The following is a 27,375-nucleotide window of genomic DNA, read 5'->3' on the forward strand; positions in this document are numbered from 1 at the left end:
CAGTTGAAGAAGGAGCAAAAAGGGTTTTCTTGTGTGTGTGTGTTTCTTTGTGGCTGATTAGCTGTTTTCCCTGTGTAAAGGTCAGAGGGGGCAGGGTTTCTGTTGAGGCAGGGGATTAGCTGTGGGAGGAGCTTATCAGAGTTTGTAGGGCAGCAGTTGAAGAAGGAGCAAAAAGGGTTTTCTTGTGTGTGTGTGTTTCTTTGTGGCTGATTAGCTGTTTTCCCTGTGTAAAGGTCAGAGGGGGCAGGGTTTCTGTTGAGGCAGGGGATTAGCTGTGGGAGGAGCTTATCAGAGTTTGTAGGGCAGCGGCGCGCGCAGTTATACCCATCTTTTAGATTTAGGGGAGCTAGTCTCAAACGTTTGTTGGGAGAGACCTAGGGTTTTTTTGTGGGGGGAGTTATTTCTCCTGTCTTCAAGCTTTTTATGATGGAGGACCTTTGTAGCCACCCCCAACGACACAATCTCAAGATGGGAGGGGAGGGAACAGCTGCAGTCGCCTGCGATTCCTGCGCAATGTTTGCCATCTTGCCAAATGTTGCAGGCAGCTTTACCTGCAGCAATTGCATGTTGATTGCCCTTTTAAAAGACAAAATCCAGCAACTGGAGGAACGTGTAGCTACGCTCCAAAGAATTAGAGAGCTGGAAATCTTCTTGGAAGCAACAGAGCACACCGTCCCCACCAACGAGGAGACCGGGGGCTCCCCTGAGAAGGAAGATAGTTCACCAACACAGGAGCCAGATATATGGAGAAACGTGACTCAAAGAAGTAGGAGGCCCAGGGTTCACTCTGATTGTTTAGAAATACACAATCGCTTTGAGGTCCTCTCCTCTAGCATGGAAGACGAAGAGCAGACTCCATTTGAGGATCTCTCCCTCATTACAGTCGATCAGGTATATGAAGACGAGCAGCAAAGTCAGTCCTCAGGGAATGTGCAGGCGAGCTTGGAACAGACAGCTCAAGGAAGAACCCCGACCAAACCCAAGAGGAGGCGTGTAGTGGTGATAGGGGATTCCCTACTGAGGGGAACAGAAGCAGTGATCTGTGGGCCTGACAAGATGTCTCGGGAAGTGTGCTGTCTCCCCGGGGCTAAGATCCAAGATGTAACTGAACGACTGCAAGGAATCATAAAACCCACTGACAAATACCCCTTCCTCTTGATTCATGTGGGAACCAATGACACTGCAAGCAATAGCCTCCAGAAGATCAAAAGAGACTACGAGGCTCTCGGCAGGAAATTGAAGCAACTAAATGCACAAATTGTCATCTCGTCTGTCCTCCCAGTTGAACGACGTGGCCCAGGGAGAGAGGAGAAAATAGTGGAAGTGAACAGCTGGCTTCGCAAATGGTGTAAACAGGAACGGTTTGGATTCTTAGATCACGGACTGCAGTTTCTTGAAGATGGACTTCTGGCAAGTGATGGGCTGCACCTCACAACGGTTGGGAGAAATGTTTTTGCCAAAAATCTCAGAAACCTCATCAGGAGGGCTTTAAACTGACTAATGTGGGGGAGGGAGACAGTGCTCCTGAAGGTAGGAGTCTATCAATTAATGAAGATGATCATCCAAATGTCATAGACCAAATGGAGCAAACAGCACGCAGACCTAGTGGTGGGAGGAAAAAATCCTTAAATAAGAGACACGGGGGAATGATTAATGGACTTCAATGTCTGTACACTAATGCGCAAAGCATGGGAAATAAACAAGATGAGCTTGAGCTCTTGGTACAGCAAACTAAATATGACATAATAGGCATCACTGAAACCTGGTGGGATAAGTCCCACGATTGGAATGTAATAATGGGGGGATACAATCTATTTCAGAGAAACAGACCAGACAAGAAAGGAGGAGGAGTGGCGTTATATGTCAGGGATGTGTATACCTGTGAAGAGATCCAAGATTTAGAACCACAAAGCCAAAGTGAGAGCATTTGGGTCAAAATTAAGGGAGAGAAGAATAACAGAGACCTCATTGTGGGAGTTTACTATAGATCCCCAAGCCAAACGGAGGACATAGATGATGCCTTCCTGGAACAGATGGCTAAGCATGCAAAAGGAAGGGAGATAGTAGTAATGGGGGACTTCAATTACCCGGATATTTGTTGGAAGTCAAACTCAGCCAAGAGCATAAGGTCAAACAGATTCCTCACTGGCCTTGCAGACAACTTCATTGTCCAGAAAGTGGGAGAAGCAACAAGAGGAACAGCCATTTTAGATCTGGTCCTAACCAATGTTGATGACCTGGTTAGTGGGGTAGATGTGGATGGATCATTAGGCGCGAGTGATCATGCTCTTCTGAAGTTTACTATACAGCGGAAAGGAGCAGCCAAGCATACTAGGACTCAATTTCTTGACTTTAAGAAAGCCAACTTCATAAAACTTAGGGAAGTGCTGGGTGAGATCCCATGGACAGCAATACTAAAAGGAAAGGGAGTTCATGATGGCTGGGAGTTTGTTAAGAGGGAGATAGTAAAAGCACAACGTCAGGCAATACCAATGAAACGGAAACATGGAAGGTGCCTAAAGAAGCCAGGGTGGCTATCTAAAGAACTTTTAACTGAATTAAGATTAAAAAAGGATGTGTACAAAAAATGGAAAAGGGGGGAAACCACCAAAGAGGAATTCAAACAAATAGCCAGCACGTGTAGACACAAAGTCAGAAAAGCTAAAGCACAGAATGAACTCAGGCTTGCTAGAGAGGTTAAAAGCAACAAAAAAGGCTTTTATAGGTATGTTCGTAGCAAAAGGAAGAACAAAGAAACAGTGGGGTCACTCAGAGGAGAAGATGGTGAAATGCAAACAGGGGACACAGAAAGGGCTGAACTCCTCAATGCCTTCTTTGCCTCAGTCTTCTCCGATAAAGAAAACAATGCCCAACCTGAAGAATTTGGAGCAAATGATTCAGCAAAGGAAACACAGCCCAGAATAACTAAGGAGATAGTACAAGAATATTTGGCTAGTTTAGATGTATTCAAGTCTCCAGGGCCAGATGAACTGCATCCAAGAGTATTAAAAGAACTGGCAGATGTGATCTCAGAACCACTGGCAGTCATCTTTGAGAATTCCTGGAGAACAGGCGAAGTCCCGGCAGACTGGAGGAGGGCAAATGTTGTCCCTATTTTCAAAAAGGGGAAAAGAGAGGACCCAAATAATTACCGCCCAGTCAGTCTGACATCAATACCAGGGAAGATTCTGGAGCAGATCATTAAGCAAACAGTCTGTGAGCACCTAGAAAGGAATGCTGTGATCACCAATAGTCAGCATGGATTTCTGAAAAATAAGTCATGTCAGACTAACCTGATCTCATTTTTTGACAGAATTACAAGCCTGGTAGATGAAGGGAACTCAGTGGATATAGCCTACCTTGATTTCAGCAAGGCATTTGACAAGGTGCCCCATGATATTCTTGTAAAGAAGCTGGTAAAATGCGATCTTGACTATGCTACCACTCAGTGGATTTGTAACTGGCTGACTGACCGAACCCAAAGGGTGCTCATCAATGGTTCCTCTTCATCCTGGAGAAGAGTGACTAGTGGGGTGCCACAGGGTTCTGTCTTGGGCCCGGTCTTATTCAACATCTTTATCAACGACTTGGATGATGGACTCAAGGGCATCCTGATCAAATTTGCAGATGACACCAAACTGGGAGGGGTGGCTAACACCCCAGAGGACAGGATCACACTTCAAAACGACCTTGACAAATTAGAGAACTGGGCAAAAACAAACAAGATGAATTTTAACAGGGAGAAATGTAAAGTATTGCACTTGGGCAAAAAAAAATGAGAGGCACAAATACAAGATGGGTGACACCTGGCTTGAGAGCAGTACATGTGAAAAGGATCTAGGAGTCTTGGTTGACCACAAACTTGACATGAGCCAACAGTGTGACGCGGCAGCTAAAAAAGCCAATGCAATTCTGGGATGCATCAATAGGAGTATAGCATCTAGATCAAGGGAAGTAATAGTGCCACTGTATTCTGCTCTGGTCAGACCTCACCTGGAGTACTGTGTCCAGTTCTGGGCACCACAATTCAAGAAGGACACCGACAAACTGGAACGTGTCCAGAGGAGGGCAACCAAAATGGTCAAAGGCCTGGAAACGATGCCTTATGAGGACCGGCTAAGGGAGCTGGGCATGTTTAGCCTGGAGAAGAGGAGGTTAAGGGGTGATATGATAGCCATGTTCAAATATATAAAAGGATGTCACATAGAGGAGGGAGAAAGGTTGTTTTCTGCTGCTCCAGAGAAGCGGACACGGAGCAATGGATCCAAACTACAAGAAAGAAGATTCCACCTAAACATTAGGAAGAACTTCCTGACAGTGAGAGCTGTTCGACAGTGGAATTTGCTGCCAAGGAGTGTGGTGGAGTCTCCTACTTTGGAGGTCTTTAACCAGAGGCTTGACAACCATATGTCAGGAGTGCTCTGATGGTGTTTCCTGCTTGGCAGGGGGTTGGACTTGATGGCCCTTGTGGTCTCTTCCAACTCTATGATTCTATGATTCTATGATTCTACTTTTCAAAACCCACTCCTCCTTTTTTTCTTATTATTCTATCATCCCAAAAAGTAAGAAAAACAATAGCCTCTTTATTAAGGAAGATAGCTATATTAGCTTGGTTGCAATAATACAAACAGTGAGGTGCATTAATCTAGTTTTAGTCAAATGATTGTATGAATACATTATCCATAGAGAAATACCAAGACCATCCACGTATTAAGACAGATTCAATCCGAAATCAGCAAAATATTTTCCACAGAGAATATTCAAAGGTGCCACTACACAATGTAAGCCAAATACTAATGAGGCTTGTTAGGATAATGAACTACTGTAAATAAGTTACTTACGTTTGTCGGTCCTGATACATCTTGTTAACTTTTTCCCACTGGTAAGTAAGCTGTGTCAGCTTTTCCTGTATCCTTCCAGCTTCTCCAGGTGTGGCACTTTTTAAAACTGCAGTCTTCTTATTGCGAATAACTTCAATCTGTCCTGAGTATCTCCCTAGGCTGTCTTTAATTTTCTGCAATGCCATGTTAAGCAACACAAAAGATGAAAAGAGAATATCAGATACAATTGAAAAGAAGCAGCAAGCTTTTGTCTAAAATATGTAGCAGACATATAATACTCCTAGCTTTTGATTGAACAATGAATATAGGCCTGAGATTGTATGAGAGGTGAAGCTGTGAGTAGTAATTCAAAGAAGATACTAGGGATGTAGTGTGAGGGAGTTATAGCCCTGGAGTGTGTGTGTGTGTGAGGGAATTAATGGACTTGGGGAGTAAAAGAAAAGCGAGGGGAGTTTTGGTGGAGAGGTTTAGTGGAAAGGTCCAATATAAGAGGCAAAGGAGAAATGGCTTGTTTAACGTTCTGTGTGAGAGAGTGTGTCAGAGAGAGAGAGAGAATGCATGTGTGAGGAAAGGCACCCCTTATGCATCCCGTACTCGTGTGCAACGATATTTACTCAGGTCACCGCAAAATAAATAGATAGATTGGCCTTTTCTTGCTCCGGGCTACTGCCGGAGCAAGGGAAGGCAGCCTTTGATTGACCAATGGGGCAGGAGGCACCTTTTCCCTGCCACTGTCCGTCCCCCCATCCTGGCACCAGTTCTGCTGGGTGCCCTTCTCAGCTCCCACCCTCAGTGGCCAGCCACTGGCACTGCGGGCACTGGCTCTCCTCAGGCAGGCATGTATCTGCAGAGCAGAAATATGTTTAAGCTGCTTTAGATGCCATCAGTGTGTTTGTAAACTGGCTAGGAAAAGTGCACTCTGATTTCATTTTAAGAATGAAGAAAGAAAGGCTTAGAGAAGCCCATTAGTGGCAATAGCGCTTGGGAACTGTATCAATTTCATTGCTCTTGAAAGTGAAATCAAATCAAAGGAATTTTGATGGCCATTTATTTTTGTTTTCTAAAATCTGCCTCTCTCTGACAGTAAAGAACAACATTCTCTAGTAATTTGACTTTTCAGAAATTTGTGTGCCAAGCATCCAAATCAGGTTTGAAAGTGTATTCCTTCACATTGGTTCTATGGATTGTGGTTAATTGGGTTTTGCTCAGCTACGGGGAAGGGCTATTTTAAACTTTACCATTTAGACTTCATTTCTAAAATTGAGTTCCTTAGTTCTTTCCTAGGCTTATTTGATAGAATCCAGATGTGCATTTCTTTTACAAAATGCAAATATATTTTTAGAAAACAAAATATCTACAGGATGAGGCATTGTTCTGGAATGAATACCAAATCTGTAATCACATTTCAGTTTTTATATTGATATCATAAATGAGAGAAGCACAGCTTGTACCATTCATGAATGAGAGAAAAAGATCCACTACTTAATCGCAGTCTTAAATATGTACTAGAACTATGAATCATAATATTTGCTACAACTTTCATAAATCCAGCACATTTAAAGAGGATTATGTATGCATTCTTGCTGGGAGAATGAAAGGTTTAGAGTGATTAATGAATATCTAGCATAAACAGAAATGGTGAGGATTCCTAAGGAGAACTGGTGGATTTACATATATAATCTTTGGGGATAAGGACAAAAATCACAGCCAAGGCAGAGACAAAGGGTTATAATTATCTGGAATTGACATTTTTAGTGGAGATTTATATTCACCTACAAATGCTATGTGCTGTCAGAAATAATCCTTATAGAAAACAACATTTATTAACGTATTCCTGGCCTGATTTATCAATGATTGAGTAAACCACCAGCCTAGAAATGTTCTACTAGAATTGAGTAGCCTAGGTTCACTATTCACTGATGAAACTTACTGAATGATCACTTAGGCCAGTCACTGTCAGAGGAACGTACCTTTTGCATGCAACTCACTATTTTTCAGTCTAACATATGTCACAGTGTTGTTATGAGGATATAATGCACAGGAAAACAATGAGCAAATCATAGGAAGAGCACAATGTTAACACTACACTACAGGGGAACATGAAGACTGATGGCTGGTTCTTTCAGGAAGAAGATTCTGGATATCTCTCTCTCTCTCTCTCTCTCTCTCTCTCTCTCTCTCTCTCTCTCTCTCTCACACACACACACACACACACACACACACACACACACAGAGAGAGAGAGAGAGAGAGAGTGGCAGACCAAGGGGTCTCAAATTTCATCAGCAGCCTGCGCAAAGCCCAAATTCAACACCCATGTCTCTCGCCTTCCATTCTTCATCACAATTATCCAGTGTGACCAAACCAGTCACACTCCCCTAAATCCACCTCTGATATATACCACAGCAATATACTGTGTATATTTATAAGGATGGAAAGGCTACTCCCATTATTTTTGCCCGCTTGGTTTATGTTCTTACTTAACAAGCAGAACAATCCAAAAACCCCTTACACAGTGCAGGAGATATTAGGTGGAGACGTCCCTTTGCCCATCTCTTTAGACTCAGTAAGCCTCTTGCTGGCCACCAAATGTGTGGGAAGGCAGGTAGCTCACTGGCGGTATTCATTCCAGAGGAAAGTCCCAAGTCAGGGCATTCTGAGAGCAGAGAGAGGGTGGGACTCCAGAATTTTCAGGATCCCCAGTTGGCTACATGATGACATTGGGCCTGATCAGTCTGCCTCTGTCACCTTCCACTACTGTGAACAACAGAACTGCAGATTCAGTGGCTGATCAGCAAAATCCCATTTGCAGACAACCTAAAACTTAGTCCTCATAGGGCCATGCATTGGGTTCTATGGAAACCAGGGTCTCTAAGCTGATTCCATAACCTTGGCTGCAACTGGTGGCTATTGATGAGACTATTTAACTCGGGACCAGTTTCAGTTTCCAATAAAAGGGTATTGATTAAACATGCTATCAAAAAACAGTTAACAAAAGACTTTAAAACATACTTCTACCTACTACTGTCTTGAAATTCGATTCATGTGAATCCACATGGGGTAAAAAATCAACCACAATTTAATTTTAAACCTTCTCCAACCAGCAGCTATACAATTTATGTGCCATGTTTCTATTTTTATTCCAGGATAATGACAATGATGAATGATTTTACCAGGAAATAAATATTCATTCATTACGAAGCTCAGATCAAAACTATATCCCTTACGAAAGCATATGAATCTGTAAGATCTATTTGGCTACTGTGATAGATTTATTTCGGAGGAAGATGGAACTGTGCCCACAACTACCATCTCTTGACATTTTAATAGTTCAGTTAAATTAAACCTACAGCAATAGTTACTTGTAACCATGTTAATCAGTATCATTAAAGTTGGTGTCAGCTACAATAATATCAAATACATGTGGAATAACAAGTGATTAGTTATGGAAATAAATCATACTAAGATGCACAAATGTGTGACATTAAAGAGTACTAATGGGGATCCATTCATCTGCTACTAATCCTTTTGCTGGGCCTTTGATTCTCTGACCAATACAGTTGACAACATGGAAAACACATAACAGTAAAGAACCAAATAACAGTAATTTATATAGTATCTAATTTTTGCATAATCTAACCACATCAGCAAGAGTAATTGTTTTTTAGTGAAGAATAGCAACAACAATGTCATGATACACTTTAAAAAGTAATCTGGGTGTAAGATTCAAGAAAATATTGAATAATATATTAGGAGCAACATAAACATAAAATGGTTATGGACTGATTTAATTAATACCAAATAACTTTGTACTGTATTGCTTATCATTTCTTTATGGATATATACACTACTGTTACACTGACATTTATATATTTTCTTTTTTATTACTAACAAAAAAACCCTTAAAAAGTGCCTAAAGATGTTTTGCTGTCACTGCTTTACGTAGTTGTTTCTGTACATTTGCCCTCTTTCTAGTTTTCATTTATATTTCATTTTTTAACTCAGTGTGTATCTCATGCTGAACTAGTGAGGTTTGCTGTCCTCTTCCCGTGTGCCCCAAAATCTCCTACGGTGGTCTGCCAACCCTCCAAAGCTGATGTTAAGGGCATAGGAAAATGATGGGGACAGGAGAGTAAGTTCTGTTGCTCATATGGGAGTCCCTTGCACTAGCAGACCTGTTGCGTTATATACTGTATTTCCTAACCCCATTTACCTGGGACTAAGCCCTTTTAATGGGGTTAACTCTCAGGTAAGTAGAGTTAGGACAGCAACCTAGTTTAGGAAACTTGTTTTTGGTGTTTCTTTTAATGCCAAGAGAGAAAATTAAAGGAAAAAAACTGACCAAAGGAGAAGCAACAGAGTCTTCTGGCACCTTATGGTATAAGCTTTTGTGAACTATATCACTGTGCAATGGCACATTACCTTCAAATTATTATTCAAATTATTCAAATTGTTTGAGTCTTACCATGAGGCACTCTTCTTGCCTGACAAGATCCTCACAGTCCTTCCCCTGCAGACTGGGAGAATTAAGGAGGTCTTCCACGTCAGACAAAGCTTGTAGAAGCCGAAGGATTTCTGCCAGGTATGCAGAAGGCACATAAGAGGTTTCCACAGTCATACCTTCAGTCATCACAACAGTTGTCTCCTCACGAACTGTTTGCTGGTATAGATATACAACAGAATTTTTCCTTTAGTTTCAAAAAATGGTTACTGCACTTAAAAAATAGTAATATATAAACAGTGTATCATTTTGTAGCACCCCACCTCAAATTATACAACCATAATAAACATGCCCTACTAATTCATTTGATTGTGATATTTAATGCTTTATATAGTAGGGCATTTTTATTTTACTTCTCCAAAAATGTAAATCTGGCTAACTATGATGGCTAACTACGGGACATTAATGACTATGGTTCTGAGACCATGAAAGGTGAGAGGAGTAGGTGTGTATGGGGCTTCTGCAGACTTTTCCTAGCAGCATAGTCATATAAATCTATAAATAAAGAACATACAAGCTAGATGGGAAATCCTAACATGGAAAGCTCTCCTGAAAGTGCTACGTAGATGTGCCAAGTTTTTCAGCACAATGATTAGTTCTAGTTCCAAAATCTGAGTTTATATTTCAAGATTTTCATCTGGAATTCAAAAATTAACTTGTGTTAACTATTAAGATTCTTTTGAATTTTTGCTAAATTTTAATTACGGACTGAATTTTACACACGACCACACATTAAAGACTGGTTCACACATCTCTCTTTACCCCATTGTTGATGTTTCAATATTTTTTCTTAAGATTTTGATAACAATACAGTGCCAGCTACAAACATCATGTCAAAGTGCAAAAAGGGAAAGGGAAATAATAAGGCGGGGGACACACGAAAAACTACAACAGTTGGCAAGGGTAAGGTCAGCTAAGCCATTAGCTTGTGCCACTGTTTCGTATAATCTTACACCGTTTCTGTTTGGTCCTTTAGGTGTGTACAGTAGATGACAGTATAAACCAGGAAAGTAGGGAGAGATGGGGAATCACGAGAGTGCATAGTTCCAACCAGGTCTGTTCCCATTTGTTAGGCAACATAATCTGTTTCAGTAACTAGTGCCAGGATGTAGAAATTGGATTGGGTCTCTTATCATGCATTAGATGGCAGTTTTCCTATGTACCTCTTGTTATAATGCTGTAACAGTCCATTCCCCATGAACATCAGATGCATAGTTTCTAGTAGTGAATCCTAGCACTCTCATTTTACCATTTGAGAACTGGTTGATACTTGTGTCCCTACTGACTTTGGAAACACTGGGCTAGCAGATGTGTAAGGATGCTCTACTCCACTCCCAATTTTCAGCTCATATACATGACTCACACACACATCCCACCATCACAACACAGAGAACACCACTCCATTGTACACTCCTCTGAAGTCCTTCATCTCCTGAATGTAAATCAGAAACTTCAAAGTGATTTTAGGAGCATATACAATTTATTATTATTCAAGAATCTGGGTCATCGGTAACACTGAAACTGGGTAGGGATGCTGGTTCTGCCAATGAAGTCAAATTTAGGCTGTGCAATGAGTGCAGGAGTTAGAGACAGAAATTATTGTCTGAATTGTAAAGTAAGGTACTGGATTTAGCCAAAACCACATTTGAATTGAGTCAGGCAACAAAATGTCTTGAGCTGGTACTGTAAGGATGCAATGGGAAAATAATGCATGTTAAAAAGGCTGGTAAACAAAGGGCAAAAATTGCCCTATAGATAAACCATTGTCTAAGAGAACAAGCTCGACTTTAAGTTGTTGAAATAAGTACAATAGCCTTAGGGCAACTATTCTACAAAATCCCAAGGTAGACCCCACATAACTCTTTCTAGGGAAGCAAGAAGATTCAGATAGCCAAATAAGCATATGCTCGTTCCAGAAGTTGCTTAAATCATGGCATCTTAAATTGGATGAATGTGCCATGCAAGGCAGATTCCCAGTATTTTAAGCTTTGCAAATCACAGTCTGCATCAAGATGCTAACATATTGGAATAGTATTTTCAGTATAAAAGCTATATAGGGGTGCATTGTGCAAGTTTAATTACATCTTTCTGATCAACTAAACTCTCTTCTGAATTTATTATAAAACTCAGTAAATGTGAAAGGTCCTAAATAGCAGACTTTGCACAGTGCTGAGATAAATCTCAAGGATATTAAGTACTAATCAGTATAGCCCAAAATTCATAGTTGGGCAATACCTTTATTAGGATCAACCAAAAATGTCAAGCTTACCCTGATTTAAGGACATTTTGGTTAGTCCTAGTAAAGGTATTGCCCAAGTATGGATGGTGGGGATTTTTCTTATGCACCAACACAACTACTTTTGCTTTTTACATCCAGATGGAAATACTTTCAAAATGTTGATAAATCTATTGGTACATCTGAAACTACTATAACCGAGCCACTTCGAAAAGTGAAAATATCAGTTAATATTTATTGTTTAAAATTGTACAAAGCATACTGTATTCTCTCATCATAGATTAGGAGAGATAATATAATTTCGAATATGCATAATCTTTTTGACTGCCCTCATTTAACACTAATAGCACTTGGTTTTTTAACCACCTGTTTTGTACATTACTAACTGCAAGCTTACATCAACATATCTTGTAAGACACAGTTCTGTCTATATCTCCTTGTTTTCCCTGTATCAAAAACTACATAGCGCCAGCTCAAAAATGACATATAACTGAAGAAAGAAGAAGCACAAATTACTTGGGTTACTTCCTACTTTTAGACTGTATTATATAAAGTACGACTGAACAGTCTTACCTGTGAGATCTAAGAGCACCAGGTAACCATCAGAGCTCACAGGTCTCACGAGAGGGGGTATCCACATGCCCAGCTACCTGAAGAAGTGCTTCTCTTTTCCATATATGTGTAACAAAGGAACTGGCTCTGAGAAAATGCAGGACGCTATAGCATAGTATTATTATGTATATGTGATTGTATCCAATGCTATATGAGCAGCATTCCACTCACACAACAGAACTTTCCTCTCCTCTCCTCTTTTCAATCATCCTCCAATGTTCTGGAGCAGATTTTCAGGGTGTGCAGGAGACTGAAGGGGATAAGGGCAGGTGTTTCCATTGTACAAGTGGAATTCTGTTGTACAAGCAGAATGGCAGCAATTGATACAATCCTGTTAACTTTTGGGATGCCCCGAGCTGCAGAATTTTTATACTTGTTTCACAGATGCTGATATTCAGTTTGCCTTTTAAAACTGATTTATTCTCTCAAAGTAATATTGAGAGGCCTATGGAAAGATTAAGGAAGGTCAAACTTCATTCTGAAAATGCAAAGATGGTTGTGGAGAAGTAATAGTTTACTTTCATCTCAGTATTGTGAGAAGCAAAATAAGAGTTGGCCTCAAAAGTGTAAGAGAGCCAGACAACATCTGAGGAAGAGTTTCACAAATTTAGGAATATTTCCTTAAGGCTCTAAAACATGTCAACTATACATCCAGAACTATAGTACCTGAAATTCTTAAAACAATAAGTGTTAATTCCAGGTAGTATGGAACAGCATGAAAAACTAAATAAATACTGGATTTCTTAACACCAAAAGAGAAATTCTTCTCCAGGGAATTTACAATATTTACTTAGGCTTGATATAAATGCCTTTTTCATGCACTGCTTGCTATGCCAGAGTGAACTATGAGATTGTCCCACTTGAATGAAGACAAATTCTCAGTCTCCAGAACAGCTAAGGTTTGCTCCATATTGGATGTATATAAATTTTGCATTAATTTTATGAAAAACATAAAGGTGATTTGAGGTATATATAGGTCTCTCTGGATCTGCCTTCAAAATAGATCCCCCCCCCCAAACGAGGGCTTTGTAACTATATGAACATAGCGGTAAATCTAGAAGTTCCCTGTATATGATACATTAGTTGATTTCCAATTACATAGAAAAACATATTTTATTTAGAAAACCAGTTTTATCCTTGCATTCATCTTATTTCCTCAGTACTCACTCTGTATTAGATTGTACAAGAGGAGGACTTTCCAGGCATTATATGTAAATTAGCAAGATATTGCTTTCGAACAGTAACACACAACATTATACAATTATGAAATAAATACAACACAGTGACCTGGTTTGCATGACTTATAAGCCAAACTATGGCTTACCACGACTGTGTGGGAATTCAACCTCCTGAAGAGGAAATTGTAACTGCTTTGCTCCTTTGTTCTTTTTCTGGCTAGGCCACACCATGTTGCCCAAATAAGGACTTGTGTTTAAGCTGCCTCCACACTAACCACAGGCTGTAGCCAATATTTGCAAAGCTGTTTTGTCTGATACTTGTAATGCAGTTTTAAGCATCAGAACATTGAAATGTATCTGCATCATCATAGAAAGGTGCATGTCAAGGATTCATAAAGACTACAGTGGTACCTCAGGCTACATACGCTTCAGGTTACAGACTCCGCTAACCCAGAAATAATGCTTCAGGTTAATAACTTTGCTTCAGGATGAGAACAGAAATCGTGCTCTGGCGGCACGGCGGCAGCAGGCAGCAGGAGGCCCCGTTAGCTTCAGGTTAATAACAGTTTCAGGTTAAGAACGGACCTCCGGAACGAATTAAGTACTTAACCCAAGGTACCACTGTATTAGTGTTCCACAGTAAGAACTCTGCCCTTCCCCCATAGTCAACACATACTCTCTCGCTCTCTCATATATTACTTTTTTTATCTGCCTTTTTGCAGCAACATGTTATTTTGCTTATCTCCATTTACTTTTAATGAAATGTAAGCATTTGTTTAAACATCAATTTTTCAGAGGAGATTTTTCAGAGTTTATTCCCCCTCCCCATCTAAATCTTGTTGTTTTTTTAAAGTAAAAGAATATTTGGAGGTGGAGAAAGCACCATATTTAATGGTATTTAAATACTGGTCTGTTGCACCCAATATATAGGGTAGGAAGATGTAAACGTCAAGCTTTCCATGAAACATTCTATGACAAAAGTCAATTTTCATTTTATTTTCTTGTGCTTCGTAGCACAATATTTGCAATTGGAGTAAACAAAAAACAAAAAAACCCCATGATATTCCCCCACTCCCTGACATGTCCCAACTGCTAGCTAAGTTGATATATAAATTACAAGTTTACTCCAGGCAGCCTGCTTGTGACCTTCAGTAGCTGATTGAAATGCAGAATTCCTCTCCACAGGGTGTATTCCATGACCATTTGGACTGCAGTTCTAGCCCACCACACAGCAGATCCTGATAGTCATGCCATATTTTAATATCCTATATGAGGCAGGTTTGATAGGTAAGTGTATATAGCTTTCTGTGAAGCAGATATTTGAACCACATTTAGGTCGTATGCAATAAAATTATTTTCACTCAGACTTACACTATTTCTCTTAGAAAGAAGTAACAATTATTGCTAGCATTCGCAAATGCATATGCAGCTGTTAAAGGTATTCTATCATTGTATTATTTTTTACTATAAGAAACAAAAGAAAATACTCATTTCTAATGCTTAGCTTTATTGTTTTAATTTAGTATTAGTAGAAGCAGTAGCATAGCAAATATTCAGAGTAGTCATTCTTAACTTATAACACTGAATCTGCTTTAAATGGCTTCAGCTAATTATAAATCACTGTGTGATGGATCTTATGTGGAATGCCCTTCAAATCCTATTACTCTTTTTGATAAAAGGAAGCCATTTCCAGTAAGAATACTTGAAGAATTTGATCTCAGAGAATTACACTGTGAATTGATCTGATCTGTACCTCCAGAACTAATGTTCAGATTGAAATTCACTTATCCCCCATATTTCACACATCGTATTTGCTCATCCACCATATTTCCAAAATATTCCAGTGTAATTGTTGGTTTTAAAAATGTATCAAAAGTACAATGAGAAATGTGCAGTTTGAGGGGGAAACATTCTTTTGAATGAATATCTGAATGTGATAGTTTGTATAGATTAATATTAATGTGGATGGGATGGGATAGACTTTTAAGTGAGAAAAGAGGTGAAAATGGCATGGACTTGAAATAGGCCCATCTCCAGTGCCCAGTATGGGTACAAAAGAACCTTTATTTATTTATTAAATCTATATCCTGACTTTCCTCCCAAAGAAGCCCAGGGTGACAAGCATCAAGTGATAAAATAATGAAAACATCTTAAAAGCAATTCCAACACAGATGCAGACTGGGAAAGATTTCAACATAAAAGGCTTGTTGAAAGAAGAATATCTCATGAAGGCACAAAAAAGGCAACTGAGATGGCTCCTGTCTGATATTTAAGGGGAAGGCATTCCAAAGGACTGGTGCCACAACACTAAAGGCCTGATTCCTATACAGTGGTGCCTCGCAAGACGAAAAGAATCCGTTCCGCGAGTCTCTTCATCTTGCGGTTTTTTCTGTCTTGCAAAGCAAGCCCATTAGCGGCTTAGCGCTATTAGCGGTTTAGCGGGCTTAGTGGATCAGCTGATAAGCGGCTTAGTGGCTTAGCGGATCAGCTGTTAAGTGGCTTGGGGAAAAGGGGGGGGAGGAAAAAAACCCCCGCAAGAACTCGCAAGACATTTTCGTCTTGCGAAGCAAGCCCATAGGAAATTCGTTTTGTGAAGCACCTCCAAAATGGAAAACCCTTTCGTCTAGCGGGTTTTCTGTCTTGTGAGGCATTCGTCTTGCGGGGCACCACTGTAATGTGCAGAATCATAGAATTGCAGATCTGGAAGAATGAGGATCATCTAGTCCAGGACTATACAGCTGTCCCACATGGGGATTGAACCTGCAACCTTGGCGTTATCAGCACCACGCTCTAGCTAGCTGAGCTGGAGAACAGACCTCCTGATAAGATGATATCTGTCAGAAGCTCTCACCTCAGAGCACTGTGATTGACTGGATAAAAATAAGGGGTGAGGCGATCTTTGAGATATCTTCATCCCAAGCTGTATATAGCTTTATACACCAGGACCAGAACCTTGCATTTAGCCTGGTAGCTAACTGGCACCCAACATAAACAAAAGTGCTTTCCTTGTATTACATTAAAAGCCCTTTACGAAATGCAATGAAATCACACTTTCACCAACAGAAGAGTGGGGACAAGATATTGTGTAACTCTGTTGCCATCAGTGAAACTAAAAGGCGATGAAGAAACCAAACAACCTTCTATAAATACGGTATAGCGCTCATCACTACAGCTGCAATACTGCACTCAAGGAGATAATATAACAAGGTAGGTAGGCTATAGGGGCTCATTGTTGCTAAAAAATTACAGGAACCTTATTTGTCTTGTTATTCAATTTATGCAAGGCGTGTGAGTCTCTTGTTAACTTTGAAAGAGTCACTAACTTTAATAGACATCTAAACAATAACTGACAATCCTTTTTTTTTAAGCTCCCTGGGAAGCCCTTTCTGTTAATTGTTCATCCTTTCTATTCACCAGTGCATCTTTGTTAAGCCAACTGCACTGTATTCAGTTGCTAAAAGCAATTCTGAAAGCTGTATTATATTGAGAGGAAATGTGAAAATTGCATGGCACTTTGCCCAAATAACATACTCAATTGTAAAAAATTAAAACATTGGAGCAGGAAAATAACCATTGTGATCTTGTGCTGAATTAATAGACAATATTGCATTTGGGAGTGGGGGGATACATAGCCTTAACAGCTTAGATATTCAGTCAGATGTAGAAAAGCTACACATTTAAATTCAGTGTGTTATCATAACCCTGACTGCCATATAACACCACTTTGCAAGTATGAACACACTGTAGACCTACCACCAAACAATTAAAACCCTCCATTTGGCAGAGTGATGCAAAGTATTCAGATCTAAATGGAACGGCTGGGAGGGAACAGATTTCATCCAATTCTTTCTTGTGGCATAATAACATCAAATTTGAAAGAGGAGAGATAAATTGTATGGCACGGTTTCCAACAGAGGTGACTTGATTACTCAAATGTTCCTGCTTGACTGCTCATTTTCCTTATATTCTCTGCACACCTGTGTCTATAGAAACCGAGTGTGAAGATCTGGTTGCTTGCTATATAAGTATGTAAATACTGTGCACATATTTCATTTTTTTCTATCAAAAAAATGGCTAAATATGTGTCATTGACATGCTTTTGCCAGCAATAATATCATAGTGAACTTGTGCTGAAAGTGGATAGGTTGGTTAAATTATCCTTTCTGGTTTCTAACAGATAAGCAAGAGTACTATGGTGATACGTTTGCAGAACAATTCCCAGGAGGTGCTCTTATAAAAATAGTGTATTAGCCTTTTATTTTTAAAGGAAGGATAAAACCAGAGCAGACTTAAAACTAATTCAGCTATGAACTACTTGCAGTTGAACATGACCAAAAAAAGTCTGTAGACTTACCTTAATGTGCAGTATTTTTCAACATTCACTTTTATAATACCTTAGAACATGTTTAGATGATTAAATATAAGGCCACTTGCCTTATACCACCTCCAGCCCTAGAGCCTTTATAAGAGAGCAGTTTCCATAGGAAGAACTGTGAGAAGAGAGGCTCTGTTTGTCATTATGGGGTGATTGGTTTCACCTGTCCTGCCCCACCTCCAGCCTGAGGAATCTTCAGAAGCACTATGTGTATGTGTATTTTAATGAGCTGAATAGAGAGAGATCATGAGTTGTGGGAGTGTGGAGTGTGTGTGTGTTAGAAACTAACAGTGCTTTGTTTACTTTTTGTTTACTATTTTGTTAATGCTGTTAATATTGTTTATTATGAACTGTTATAACTTTATGTAAATTATAAATGCTGTATTGATTTGTTAATCATATATGACTTTTGCTTTAATTGTGATGTTTAGCTTATTTTTAGTTGCTTTGTTAAAAGCTTTATAGGTTGTAATTGTTTTACTGATTTGTTAATTGTTCTATATGAGTTATGCCATTTTTGTGACATTCTATTATGTTATTCTATCATATTCTATCATATTATCTATTTTATCATACTATTGTTATTTACTGTTTGTAAGCCAGTTTGGGATTCATTTGAATGTTGGTATGCTCTTTTAAAAGCACATCCTAGTACAAAACACTTCCAGTTTATGAGGTTGTTTGCTTTTGGACTCGCCTTGATTGAGTACCAGAATGATGGATTATGTGAAATAGAATGTGCTGAGGTTGAGCCCTTGATCTTTAAAAGTGTGTGAGGACAAGCCAAACACCATGGCTGCAAACAAGAGCTTTATTTATGCTGCAAAGTAATGCAGTGTATTTTTAAATACCAGAGGCTATGGACAAACAGGCAATGCTATCACCATATTGCCCTTAAAAAAAAAAAAAAAAAACTTCCCTAGAACAGCAGACTGGCAACTAGATGGAACTTTGATCTCACCACCAAGCATAGCTAGGGCAGTCTGTATAATTTGCATAGGGAAAGGATTGGATTCAAAGGTACAGTGGTGCCTCGCAAGACGAAATTAATTCGTTCCGCGAGTTTTTTTGTCTAGCAATTTTTTCGTCTTGCGAAGCACGGTGTCGGGAAAGTTTTGGAAAAGCTTCAAAAATCACCAAAGTCTTCAAAAACCTCAAAAAAGGCTAGCACACCGCGTTCTATGAGTTGCTCCTCGAAGTCAAGTCGCAACTGTATTAACAGTGTTAAGAAAAAGGAAACAAACTTGCAAGACATTTTCGTCTTCCGAAGCATGCCCATAGGGAAATTCGTCTTGCGAAGCAGCTCAAAAAACAAAAAACCCTTTCGTCTAGCGAGTTTTTCGTCTTGCGCGGCATTCGTCTTGCGGGGCACCACTGTATCTTTTCCTAATGGAAGAATCTTTGGGCACAATACAAAATCTTCCTCCTATACGCACTGCTTTGCCTGGAATGCAGCAAAATTGTTTCCCCAGTTGTAGAATTACTTGATTTCTACATTTTGTTCTAAGAACAATTCTCCTAAGCAGAACACCAAATACTGGAATGTGAATTTCTTTTCAGTTTTTCTGCACAATGGTTGACCACATTATACATACATCTCTAAACAGTAAAAAACTACTTCACTGAAGATTTGTTGGCTTCTTAGTCAGGTTAATGAATAAAAGTTTCACCAAGAAATGGAAAACCTGAGGAATATACTCCACAAACTTAAGGGCAGAAAACTGAGGCTGTAGTCTCTTTCCAAAATCCTGTACAGCAAACACTGAATTGATGTAACTGAAGCAGATTAACAGCAACTGTGTGTTGTTGTTTTTTAAGCCCCCCAATTTTACTGCAGCTGTAATTACTGTGCACTAAATACACTGTATTTAGTGGGGATGTGGGTGGCACTGTGGGTTAAACCATAGAGCCTAGGACTTGCCGATCAGAAGGTTGGCGGTTCGAATCCCCGCGATGGGGTGAGCTCCCGTTGCTCGGTCCCTGCTCCTGCCAACCTAGCAGTTTGAAAGCACGTCAAAGTGCAAGTAGATAAATAGGTACCGCTCCAGCGGGAAGGTAAACGGTGTTTCCGTGCGCTGCTCTGGTTCGCTAGAAGTGGCTTAGTCATGCTGGCCATATGACCCAGAAGCTGTACGCCAGCTCCCTCGGCTAATAAAGCGAGATGAGCGCCGCATCCCCAGAGTCGGTCACGACTGGACCTAATGGTCAGGGGTCCCTTTACCTTTACCTTTAAATACACTGTAAAAAAACACCCTCTGCTAAGCAAGTGGGGGCAATTTCCATGATAATGAAAGACATCTATATTCAATATATGATTGTATTTATGAGATCACTTGTGTAAACTTTATGAAAATATTTTCTGTAACCAAAGTTAGCTTCTGATTTCACAAAAGCATGAGAAATTTCCATAGTGCCATATATACATTAATACGTCCTCACAACATCCCTGTGAGGTAGGCAATGTCTATTCACTAGTTTTACAAATGAAACATTGATCCAGAGATTAAGTGAAATGGTGCATGTAATACAATTCTCATGCACTGAACATAACATGTTGCTCTCATCAGGGGTTTTTTTTAAATAAAAAATGCTATCCTTGTAATACATATATACAAACCAGAACTACAATTCTTTCAATACCTAAAAGCTTAACTCAGCAAACCTGATTGCATCCTTTATTTGAAAGTACAATTTCAGATAAGACATATTTCCCAATGGCAGAGGTCTGCTGGATAGGTGAAAGAAGCATTCTCCCTCCTCCAGAAGTTATTAAAAAGAACATTTGAATTGTTTAGTGAAAAACTGAGAAAAATTATGTATTGTCCTATTAAGCTGAAAAGAGACTATGTTATGTATAAGAAGTAGAAATAAAAATTCTCCAATCTGTTCTTAGGTGTGTAGATTGTACATCATGAGGAAATAAAAGCTAATTAGTTTTTGCATGGGATGGTAGGTTGAAAATACATATTTCTGAGTCACGCATGTTTATTGAACAAAATAAATGTATGGCACGCCGACAGGTTTAAACCGGTAATGTTATGGAAAATATGAGGCAACAAAAATTAAGATGTACTTTTGTTGAATACTAAGGAATCTCTGCTGTTTATACTTGCTTGCTTGTGGTTTTTTTAAAATTTTAGGGCATTATCCAGGCAAATCGTGTACCACGAGGCTTATATTGTATGGCAAAATAAGGTGGCCCACATTTGCTGACCAGAGACTTTGTTTTAGGCAAGTTGGCATAGCAGTGGGTACTCTCATTGTTAGTAGGGTTCTGTTAGTAGCAGTATTTGCAAACATACATGTTTGCCAGGAACAACTCACAATTTGTGCATAGTTGAGTCTTCGAAATTGAGCAAATTTGCTCTCAATATCTCGCCAGCGCTTGCTGAGCTGTATCAGGGTTGGTTCCACTGCTTTTGCAGCCCCATCCTTAGACAAGCGATCAGCTTGTCTCTGTACCGCATTCAGCTCTTCCTTCTTCTTCTCCAATTCTCGATCAATTTCCTATTGAGCAAAATCAATACAGGGCCCAGGACAATTAGCTAACTAGATAATAAACTCCTAAGAATTAGCAAAATACTTCGGTAGAATCTTTCCCAACTTTATTGTTACAAACAAAAAAGTACACTTATTTTTATTTATTTTTGTTTACAATTAGACAGAAAAAAACAAAGGTGAGTATTGGGTCATTGATTTTAAATATTTAAGTGACATGTGTATTCTGGATAGTAATGTGGGCCCATATATTAACTGTCTAATACTCCCTAGCACAGTCTGACAGGTAATTGGAAAGATAGCTGTAATGTACAGAAACCACATATTAAATACCCATAGTGATTGTCAGTTGCATGGTTAGAGTTTTTAATTGTTTTTCTCAACGGAGAAGAAGCAAAGAACTCAACGGAGAATGAAGCAAAAGAAGACGATGCAAAATAAACGAGGCAATTCTTTGACAACAAATAAGTAAATCTTTAGAATTTTGACAATGAAATATGTTTATGTTCTGATGAAAATGAATGTGCTAACATGAAAAAAGAGTTCATCCATATACCGATAAGTCATTTGCTCATCTGGAATAAAGATACAGAATCAATTATTTTTTTTCTATAAAGCAATGGAAGTTTCTAAACAGAGTACACTTGATATACACAAGTAAAGTATTATTTCCTATAATTTTCTAAAATCTATTTAATGTAACATTTGCAAGGACACAAGGATAGGAATATGCAATTCAACAAGAATTACTTAAATCATTTAAATAATAATATTAAGTATTGAACTACTATATCTCTACATCTTATTACATTTACATACAGAGTGACACACACACACACATATATAATTATAATTATAAAATAATATGTAACACTGCTTCTAAAATGGCATTACCTTTAGCTTCTGTTCATCTTGGGGGTCTGGTAAACTTGCTATTTTTTTCTCAATGTCATCCAGCCAGCTCATTAGATCATCAGCCTGCCTCTTATACTGATACCATTGAGGAGAAATCTCCAAAGCTTTTTTCCTTCTTTGAGACCTCAGATCCTGTTCACAATGCAGACATTATTAGAACTGCAAAAACAAGCTCATACTTGGCCTAGTTTGCATGTTGAAATAAGCCACAGTTTGTCTTAAACTACGGTTTAATTGTGATTTTACCTTCAGCAGCCACGCAGGTTCTGTCAGCTTCTCCCCCTGCCCATTCAAGCAAGCCATAATATTATTTCATGTTTTATCCAAGAGACAGTTTGGGATGAAAACCTCTGCAGCACGCAAAGAGCAGTCTTCTGTCAGCCTGCTGCATCCATACCTCAGTGCTACCTGACTGGCCATCTCATTAGACAAAGAAACTACCTTTACCTAACTATAACTCTGCAGAGCATGTATGAATGGGTTGTGTGACTGAGAGCTCTTGAATCAATGAAACTGATAAATTAGGTTGGAAAACTGGTGTCAATGTCTTGGTCCTTATGCTTTGATCCTGGCTTGCGTTTGTGATCAGTAGCAGGTGATGGAGTATGGTGACAGCCCTTACACGACCTCCCAACAGTGGAGTTGTATCTGCTAATCAGGAGGGAGAGTGGGGGGAGCAAGACAGGAGTGAATGCAGGCCCGTGCAGAGCTTGTATGCAAAACTCTTCTTAGAATAAAGAGCCAGGCAGAGGGCCTTCTTGGTGGTGGTGCCCGCCCTGTGGAACGCCCTCCCATCAGATGTCAAGGAAATAAACAACTATCTGGCTTTTAGAAGACACCCAAAGGCAGCCCTGTTTAGGGAAGTTTTTAATGTTTGATGTATTATGGGTGGGGTATAAATAATAAATTTATTGTTATTGTTAACAATTGTCAAACAAAAGAGCAGCTGGTCCCTTGCAGGGGCCCCCAGCTGGCTTAGCCCTCCAAGGCCTAGGAACACACCAGGGCGGACGCCAACACTGAACAAACACACCAGGAGGAGCACCATATTGGCTCTGTGCTTGGAGGTAAGCACTGTCACCACGCCTTTCCGTCTGCTACTGTTCATTAGATCTAGACTATAATTGTTTGTTTCAAACCATGAGTGCTAAAATGGAAATAAACTGCCACTGTGGGGGGGGGGGAGGGGAAGAAGCTATGTGTGGGGGGTGGGGGAATCCGGAGAGGAAGCGCATTCACAATTAAACCATGGTTTAAGACAAACAGTGATTTTTTGCAACTTGTGAACAAGGCATATAAATGGTGGCCAATATGTACACGGGGTGGTGGGGTGGTGGTGATATATAAATAGTTATGCAAATATATGAACCATGATTGTACTACAATTAAAGGCTAAATATTTTCTTATTTACTTATTTCTCTAAGTAGGCTATGTTAATTTCTGAAAAATGTATATACATCTTTCAATAAGTTTTAAACTATCCTAATTGATTGTGTTTTATAAATATTATAGTTAAATTAAATTATGCATTATTGGGGATCTGCCCTTCCCTCTTAATCTTTCCCTATAATTCAATTTTCAGTCTACAAGGTACAAATTTGCTTAACTACTCAATAGTCTTAGTGTTATACGTCAAGGCTGAATGTGTTCAGTGAGTCACAAAAATGAAAAATAAGATAAATAACCATGCCCCTTGTAAAGATTGTCAGTAAGAATCTGATCAATCTAAATAAAATTTTGCTATCATTAAAGGCTTTGCATAAAACAGCTTTGCATAATACCAAAGCACAAAATCTGAATTACATATACAGTTTTCTTAATCAAAGGCATTTTAATTTGTCAGAAGAATGCACTGAAAAAAATACTGAAAAGTTGTAGAAATTTTAACAGTCCTGCGTGGGAACCTATCAAAAAGTATGTTTAAAATGAATTGAAATTTTTCTCTATTCCTAGGTATAAAATGAAAAAAAGCTATCTGCAACCAGGAATGTCAAATAGCAATGGCTGCCGACAAATCCTCTTTCATAATCATAGAGCAGACTGCATTGATTTCTTAAACAACAACTAGAAAACCATTGTGGAAGACCATATCTATGTGGAGGGGGCAAGATGCTAGGGTAGATGCTAAAGAACATCAACTGTTGAGAGACTGCTGAACTTTCCATCCCTGCCCAATAGCAACATGTATAAAAAAGATCAGAGAATTTGTGCATTTATTAGTTATGTTCTCTACCTTGAGAGCATTATGCTTAGTCTGCAACAGGTGCTGTTTACTTTTTATTTCCTCTCTTTTTCTTTCATCTGTGATTGTTTGGTGAAGCACATTTCCTCGTTGAAGCAGTTCTTTTACAGTACCCTCATTATCTTCACTCTGATTTTTTTTAATGAAAAGAAAAAGATTAATGTAATCAACATTCTCTCCAAATATATATATCTACACATAAAGCAAGACTGCTTAGCCTGTTGAATCTTGAAAAAATATATTGTGCTATTACTAATCATTATTATCATCATCATCCTTTATACACCATGAATATACATGGTGTTTCACATATGAACAAGAAAAAGCAACGGCCCTGCAAACAGAAGACCTTAAACTCAAAAAAGTCAGCAGAGGGTAGATGTCAGAGGCAGGGAGTCAAGGAAGAGGGAAGAGTAAACAAAAGAGAAATATCCTTGGGCCTTTTCCATTGGGTCCCAAATGTGTTGTCCTTTGCTTTAAAGCTTAATTTAACTTTCCTTGCAGGGTAGCCTTCCTGCTGAAAGTCAGCCAAAATTTGCATCTATAGATATATGTTGTTTCATGCAAGTTTTATCCACATTCATATTGTGAGCCTCTGCCCCAAGTTTCTTAAGGATTTAGCAATGTCCCTGTGGTACGGCATGCTTATGAACTAAGAATTGAAAGCTTGCATACCAATGTTCATCCTTCAGATCTACAGTAGAAGTATCAATGGGAAGCAGCAGCGACATTAGCCACATATTTTATTTTGAAATTATTTATATTGAGGATTCATTGGTATCAGGTGAGAGACTGTGCAAGTCTTGAACCAATTCTTGGATGCAATGTTGGGCCAAAAGAATCCATGAAGATAATTTGACATTGTGATTTTCAGAAAATTTCAACTTTACTAATAACTTTAGTAACAACGAACAATACTAACAAATCAATCAATAACATAGGTATATAGAAAGAAAGCAAATGTAAGAGGTTCAACAATAGTTCACCTCATGTTTGCAATAGACATTTGCAGTATTTTGGTGAATCCTGGAATTACAGGTTTCCTGGGGGAAATTTGGCAAACTGCATTATCTAAGCATGTACAATTTTGTTTCTTTGTTTTTACTAAGTAGAAGATTAAAAAAGATGAAGCTGCAGAGCTTTCACTAAATTTGATGTTGAAGACTGAATGAGTGTCAAAGTTGTGATGATTTGAAGGTATCAAAGATTTGTGCAGTTATAAAATTATGCTGTCTAAAGTCATACCAATTTCACTCCCCTTTCTTCAGCTACACAAATTAACAACAGGTGCCTAATTATTTAAGAATTTGTCATGAGTACAAATAATGCACCTTTCCATCAACATTCAACACCTTTATAGAAGGATTTCAAATACTGAAATTAGAAAGGGATATAAAAAGTATAAAATGAATAGCTGACATCATCCACAAATGGACTTTTCCTAACTCTGCTTTAGTCAGCATCAGGTTAAATGAAAGATTTGTAGATTGATCCAGCATATCTAAAACTTGGTGCTGGACATACACTTCTGTCCGTTTCAGAAAATTATTCCGAAGGAATAAGCAAGTATTATTCTATGAAAGTTAACATTGTATATATTACTAGAACATTATGGTGACAATGCTACAAACAGTAAACGCTGCAGTAAAATTTTATAGCAGCTAAACAGAATGACAGTGTGTTTAACCTGTCTAAAGAGTCAAATGCAAACGTAGAGGTTTCTAATTTTTACTCCAGCACTTAATCCATTTCCATTTCCATTTTACTCATACTCCCATCACAACCAATTTACCATATCTTTATTGAAGTCTTCCTCTTTCAGATTCACCCCCTGCTGAATTTCAGCCTCCAGTGGTTCAAGCAATTTTTGTATATCATAGTTAAACTGTTCCAATTCCTTCAAAGGAATGAAGGGCTTTAAAGAACGGTTGGGAAGTTGGGAAGGGGGAGAGAGAAAGGAAGATTGTCAATTTTACATCACATACTGTTTTATTACAGACATAAACCAAAGCGACATATCTGTTTTGCCCCCAACTGTTAAATTAATTACATACACATTTTGGGTATTTTACAAAATAGCTTTTATGTAACAAAACTAGTGGTAGTACCTTGCTTGATCAATCTTTATTTATGGCTCTTACCTAGCAGTTTTGTTTATGCTGCAAAAGGAACTTCATCAACCATATAAAAACATCATAAATCATCAAAATGAAAAAGCAATATTAAAACTATATAAAAGCCATAAAATGATAAAAGCCACAATCAATATAAAGGTATTTGCTGTTTTTTTTCAACTTCTTCACCAACAAAGCAAATATGTTTAATGAATACATATTTGGCTTGGATTGGTAGATGCATGTAAATAAATATGTAGACTGTGCATTCAATGAATTTTAAACTTTATGAGAACTGGGGAGGAAACACAATTCTGACATTTTGTTTAAACCTGGCCTATCAGAAATTCATCACACATTCAGAAGCAATTTTTCCACAAATATGCATATATATCATATTCTATATTGTTTTAAACTTCAAAAGATATTTTTATTAAAGGCAGAAATATAACCATATTAATAAAACAGAAAAGTATTCCACAAATTCTGAGTATTTCTAGCACAGTACATTAAAAATATACCACTTTAAAAAGTGGGAAATCACCTGTTTCCCCCCCTCCCCGCCTCAAACAAAAGCAATATTGGGATTTAGAAAGCTTTATGAGAAGGCTTAGTTACTGATTTATGTAAATTATAATACTGTCTTTAATTTAGAATCTTATCATGACTAAGGACTACTTATGAACTTCAATAAGCTAGATTTCACTTGTTTTCATTAATGCATCACATGGGGGAAATTAATATGTGTGTACTTACAATTTAATATAAAGTCTTAAGTGCATTCTAATACTAAGATGTAAAATGATCTAATTGTTACATAGTGAACTTCCATTTTTGTAAACTTTGAACATCCTTGTTGATGCG

The 27,375-nt window shown here is 38.6% G+C and overlaps 1 protein-coding gene across 10 annotated transcripts in view; it reads right to left on the bottom strand.

Moving 5' to 3' along the window:
• DMD (dystrophin) overlaps window positions 1-27,375 on the bottom strand; it is a 1,036,503-nt gene that overhangs the window by 522,566 nt on the left and 486,562 nt on the right. For all 10 annotated transcript variants that reach the window (XM_081197764.1, XM_081197771.1, XM_081197761.1 and 7 more), the window contains 6 exons: window positions 26,190-26,312; window positions 24,389-24,526; window positions 22,134-22,286; window positions 21,066-21,248; window positions 9,305-9,499; window positions 4,842-5,014 (listed from right to left, as the gene is read on the bottom strand). In XM_081197764.1, coding sequence (XP_081053890.1) covers window positions 4,842-5,014; window positions 9,305-9,499; window positions 21,066-21,248; window positions 22,134-22,286; window positions 24,389-24,526; window positions 26,190-26,312 — 965 coding nt within the window. The remainder of the gene's footprint in view (window positions 1-4,841; window positions 5,015-9,304; window positions 9,500-21,065; window positions 21,249-22,133; window positions 22,287-24,388; window positions 24,527-26,189; window positions 26,313-27,375) is intronic.

The sequence above is a fragment of the Podarcis bocagei genome (assembly GCF_964188305.1).
Source record: "Podarcis bocagei genome assembly, chromosome: 6".
Lineage (NCBI taxonomy): Eukaryota > Metazoa > Chordata > Lepidosauria > Squamata > Lacertidae > Podarcis > Podarcis bocagei.